This window comes from Salvelinus fontinalis, chromosome 33 (assembly GCF_029448725.1).
Source record: "Salvelinus fontinalis isolate EN_2023a chromosome 33, ASM2944872v1, whole genome shotgun sequence".
Classification (NCBI taxonomy): Eukaryota; Metazoa; Chordata; class Actinopteri; order Salmoniformes; family Salmonidae; genus Salvelinus; species Salvelinus fontinalis.
In genome coordinates this window covers 3745091-3750499 of record NC_074697.1, presented here as the reverse complement: position 1 = coordinate 3750499, position 5409 = coordinate 3745091, and the positions used below count along the sequence as shown (strand labels likewise).

General features: G+C 57.8%; 1 protein-coding gene across 2 annotated transcripts in view; it reads right to left on the bottom strand.

The window, feature by feature from the left end:
• Window positions 1-230: 230 nt before the first annotated feature.
• The window catches only part of LOC129831656 (rho guanine nucleotide exchange factor 26-like), a 62902-nt gene continuing 57723 nt past the window's right edge, over window positions 231-5409 (bottom strand). Inside the window, exon 13 of one of the 2 annotated variants that reach the window (XM_055895016.1) lies at window positions 231-563. In XM_055895016.1, coding sequence (XP_055750991.1) covers window positions 350-563 — 214 coding nt within the window. In that variant the 3' untranslated portion in view covers window positions 231-349. The remainder of the gene's footprint in view (window positions 564-5409) is intronic. The other variant, XM_055895017.1, reaches the window with a different exon arrangement.

Genomic DNA, 5409 nt, shown 5'->3' with positions numbered 1-5409 from the left:
GGACCCAGAGAAGGACCCAGAGAAGGACCCAGACAGGATTTAGCTCGGAGAGAAGGCCCCAGACAGGACCTAGAGAAGGACCCAGGCAGGACCCAGCTAATAGAGAAGGACTCAGATCGGACTGAGCTAATAGAGAATGACCCATATAGGACCCAGCTCAGAGAGAAGGATCCAGACAGGACCCAGAGAAGGACCCAGACAGGACCCAGAGAAAGACCCAGACAGGACCCAGACAGGACCCAGAGAAGGACCCAGAGAAGGACCCAGCTCAGAGAGAGAAGAACCCAGATCGGAGAGATAGAGAAGAAAACAAACAGATACACAAGAATCGCACACTAGAAGGTGACACTTACATTAGCTCCACCCCCAGGACCATGGGCACCTTGTCTCCGGAATGGTTGCTACGGAAACGCAGGCGGAAGAGGTGGCTGGCCCCGGGATGCCGTGATGTCAGCATTCCAGCGGTGGTTCTGACGGGTGATAGGTTGATATCCTGGGCCTGGCAGGGTCCCACCCAGATATGGTCCCTCAGAGCATAGTCTATCACTGCATAGCTGTCCTCACTGAGGGAGAGGGAGAGAAGGAGAGGGGAGAAGAGGGAGAGAGAAGGAGAGGGGAGAAGAGGGAGAGAATGGAGAGAGAAGGACAGGGAGAGAAGGGAGAGAAAAGGAGAAGGGAGAGAGAAGGGAGAGAGAAGGAGAGGGGAGAATGAGAGGGAGAGAGAAGGAGAGGGGAGAATGAGAGGGAGAGAGAAGGGAGAGAGAAGGAGAGGGGAGAATGAGAGGGAGAGAGAAGGGAGAGAGAAGGAGAGGGAGAGAAGGGAGAGAAAAGGAGAGGGGAGAAGAGAGAGAGAAGGGAGAGAGAAGGGAGAGAGAAGGAGAGGGGAGAATGAGAGGGAGAGAGAAGGGAGAGAGAAGGAGAGGGGAGAATGAGAGGGAGAGAGAAGGGAGAGAGAAGGAGAGGGAGAGAAGGGAGAGAGAAGGAGAGGGGAGAAGGGAGAGAAGGGAGAGAGAAGGAGAGGGGAGAAGGGAGAGGAGGGAGAGAGAAGGAGAAAGGGGAGAGGAGAGGGAGAGAAGGGAGAGAGAAGGAGAAAGGGGAGAGGAGAGGGAGAGGGAGAGAAGGGAGAGAGAAGGAGAGGGAGAGGAGGGAGAGAGAAGGAGAGGGGGAGACATCAATTAGCCCCACAACTTAAACACCTCCATCACAATTCAGCCCTGCTTTACTTCTTGGTAGTAATTAGGTCGTGTTTGATGTAGGGCTGGGAATTGCCAGGAACCCAATGGTAAGATATGATCACCACACTTAGGTGCTGATACAATACGTATTGTGATTCTGACGATTCTATATTTATTGCGATTCGATACTGGGATTTGATGTTCCAAACGTATTGCTCACCATATGTCTGCTGCAGAGAGACCAGAGAGAGACATGAGGAAATGACTTTTGATCAGACAGGGAAAATATGTTAGGTCACTATTTAAAAATATGAAAAATATCCTGGAGTTTTGCCACAGGTACAGCCAACTGGCACTAGCTAACACAACTAGCACTAGCTAACACAACTAGCACTAGATAACACAACTAGCACTAGATAACACAACTAGCACTAGCTAACACAACTAGCACTAGCTAACACAACTAGCCCTAGATAACAGAACTAGCACTAGCTAACACAACTAGCACTAGCTAACACAACTAGCACTAGCTAACACAACTAGCACTAGCTAACACAACTAGCACTAGCTAACACAACTAGCACTAGCTAACACAACTAGCACTAGCTAACACAACTAGCACTAGCTAACACAACTAGCACTAGCTAACACAACTAGCACTAGCTAACACAACTAGCACTAGCTAACACAACTAGCACTAGCTAACACAACTAGCACTAGATAACACAACTAGCACTAGATAACACAACTAGCACTAGCTAACACAACCTATAGATTTTAGAAAACAACACTTGGAGTTAAATATCAATACAATATGGTCCAAAAACAATACTGTGATATGTAACTGTAACAATCCCCCCCCCCCCCCATCACTAGTTTGCTGTGCCTACACACAGCTGAGTTAGGGGTCGGCTGGGAAGCGGAGTTAGGGGTCGGCTGGGAAGCAGAGTTAGGGGTCGGCTGGGAAGCGGAGTTAGGGGTCGGCTGGGAAGCGGAGTTAGGGGTCGGCTGGGAAGCGGAGTTAGGGGTCGGCTGGGAAGCGGAGTTAGGGGTCGGCTGGGAAGCGGAGTTCGAGGGTGGTCGGCTGGGAAGCGGAGTTAGGGGGTCGGCTGGGAAGCGGAGTTAGGGGGTCGGCTTGGGAAGCGGAGTTCGGGGTCGGCTGGGAAGCGGAGTTCGGGGGGTCGGCTGGGAAGCGGAGTTCGGGGGGTCGGCTGGGAAGCGGAGTTCGGGGGGTCGGCTGGGAAGCGGAGTTCGGGGGTCGGCTGGGAAGCCGAGTTCGGGGGTCGGCTGGGAAGCGGAGTTCGGGGGTCGGCTGGGAAGCCGAGTTCGGGGGTCGGCTGGGAAGCCGAGTTCGGGGGTCGGCTGGGAAGCCGAGTTCGGGGGGTCGGCTGGGAAGCCGAGTTCGGGGGTCGGCTGGGAAGCCGAGTTCGGGGGTCGGCTGGGAAGCCGAGTTCGGGGGGTCGGCTGGGAAGCCGAGTTCGGGGGTCGGCTGGGAAGCCGAGTTCGGGGGTCGGCTGGGAAGCCGAGTTCGGGGGGTCGGCTGGGAAGCCGAGTTCGGGGGTCGGCTGGGAAGCCGAGTTCGGGGGTCGGCTGGGAAGCCGAGTTCGGGGGTCGGCTGGGAAGCCGAGTTCGGGGGTCGGCTGGGAAGCCGAGTTCGGGGGTCGGCTGGGAAGCCGAGTTCGGGGGTCGGCTGGGAAGCCGAGTTCGGGGGTCGGCTGGGAAGCCGAGTTCGGGGGTCGGCTGGGAAGCCGAGTTCGGGGGTCGGCTGGGAAGCCGAGTTCGGGGGTCGGCTGGGAAGCCGAGTTCGGGGGTCGGCTGGGAAGCCGAGTTCGGGGGTCGGCTGGGAAGCCGAGTTCGGGGGTCGGCTGGGAAGCCGAGTTCGGGGGTCGGCTGGGAAGCCGAGTTAGGGGTCGGCTGGGAAGCCGAGTTAGGGGTCGGCTGGGAAGCCGAGTTAGGGGTCGGCTGGGAAGCCGAGTTAGGGGTCGGCTGGGAAGCCGAGTTAGGGGTCGGCTGGGAAGCCGAGTTAGGGGTCGGCTGGGAAGCGGAGTTAGGGGTCGGCTGGGAAGCGGAGTTAGGGGTCGGCTGGGAAGCGGAGTTCGGGGGTCGGCTGGGAAGCGGAGTTCGGGGGTCGGCTGGGAAGCTGAGTTCGGGGGTCGGCTGGGAAGCTGAGTTCGGGGGTCGGCTGGGAAGCTGAGTTCGGGGGTCGGCTGGGAAGCTGAGTTCGGGGGTCGGCTGGGAAGCTGAGTCGGGGGGTCGGCTGGGAAGCTGAGTTCGGGGGTCGGCTGGGAAGCTGAGTTCGGGGGTCGGCTGGAAGCTGAGTTCGGGGGGTCGGCTGGGAAGCTGAGTTCGGGGGTCGGCTGGGAAGCTGAGTTCGGGGGTCGGCTGGGAAGCTGAGTTCGGGGGTCGGCTGGGAAGCTGAGTTCGGGGGTCGGCTGGGAAGCTGAGTTCGGGGGTCGGCTGGGAAGCTGAGTTAGGGGTCGGCTGGGAAGCTGAGTTAGGGGTCGGCTGGGAAGCTGAGTTAGGGGTCGGCTGGGAAGCTGAGTTAGGGTTCGGCTGGGAAGCTGAGTTAGGGTTCGGCTGGGAAGCTGAGTTAGGGGTCGGCTGGGAAGCGGAGTTAGGGGTCGGCTGGGAAGCGGAGTTAGGGGTCGGCTGGGAAGCGGAGAGTTAGGGGTCGGCTGGGAAGCGGAGAGTTAGGGGTCGGCTGGGAAGCGGAGTTAGGGGTCGGCTGGGAAGCGGAGTTAGGGGTCGGCTGGGAAGCGGAGTTAGGGGTCGGCTGGGAAGCGGAGTTAGGGGTCGGCTGGGAAGCGGAGTTAGGGGTCGGCTGGGAAGCGGAGTTAGGGGTCGGCTGGGAAGCGGAGTTAGGGGTCGGCTGGGAAGCGGAGTTAGGGGTCGGCTGGGAAGCGGAGTTAGGGGTCTGCTGGGAAGCGGAGTTAGGGGTCTGCTGGGAAGCGGAGTTAGGGGTCTGCTGGGAAGCTGAGTTAGGGGTCGGCTGGGAAGCTGAGTTAGGGGTCGGCTGGGAAGCTGAGTTAGGGGTCGGCTGGGAAGCGGAGTTAGGGGTCTGCTGGGAAGCGGAGTTAGGGGTCGGCTGGGAAGCGGAGTTAGGGGTCTGCTGGGAAGCTGAGTTAGGGGTCTGCTGGGAAGCTGAGTTAGGGGTCTGCTGGGAAGCTGAGTTAGGGGTCTGCTGGGAAGCTGAGTTAGGGGTCTGCTGGGAAGCTGAGTTAGGGGTCTGCTGGGAAGCTGAGTTAGGGGTCTGCTGGGAAGCGGAGTTAGGGGTCTGCTGGGAAGCGGAGTTAGGGGTCGGCTGGGAAGCGGAGTTAGGGGTCTGCTGGGAAGCTGAGTTAGGGGTCTGCTGGGAAGCTGATTTCGGGGTCGGCTGGGGTCCAATTGGGATATGGAATAACAGCCAAAGGACTACCATCCAGGGATCGACTTCCCTGCACGCGAACACACACGCCCCAATTCAGTGGGGGCCCTTTCCTACGGCTGGTTGAGAAGACCTGTCACTGTTGAGAGGTTGGAGGCAGGGACCTCTGGTACCCATCACACCCTACACTCAATTACTGAATCCCCACGGCAACCAACGACAACCAGACTGAGGCTGAGAGGAGGAGGAGAGGTTAAAATGGGGGGGGGGGGGGGGGGGGGGGGAATCAGAAATAGGACGAAGTGTCTGGTGTGTAAAGTGTCAGTAAAGAATTTGAACCCAGAATCCCCTCCTCCTATATGGAATCCCATTTACATTCCTCTGTGGAATGGGGGGGGGGGGGGGGGGGGGGGGGGGGGGGTAGAATACAGAAGTACTGAATGAGAACAGTAGAGAGGAGGACTTAGCAGTCACACAAAGAGAGATAAGAGCTGCAATATGTACACACACACACACACAGAAGGAGAAACACGTTGTCCTTTGATACCGGTGGTTTGTGCTAAAGGCTTCTCCTCCTCGGTGACTGAACAGACATCATCAGAATATTAACTGCACGACCAGTTACCCATCTTTGATGGAGGGAGAGAAAGAGAGATAGAGACGGAGGGGAGGAGAGAGGATGTTTACAGACAGAAAGAGAGAGAGCAGAATGTTCTGGTGCTAAGTGGGAGTGCTGAGACGCTAGCTTAGTCACACACACCAAGACAGATTGATAGAGAGAGACAGACAGAGACAAACAGACCGACAGACAGACAGAGACAGACAGACCGATAGAAAGACACAGAGAGACAGAGACATACAGACAGAGAC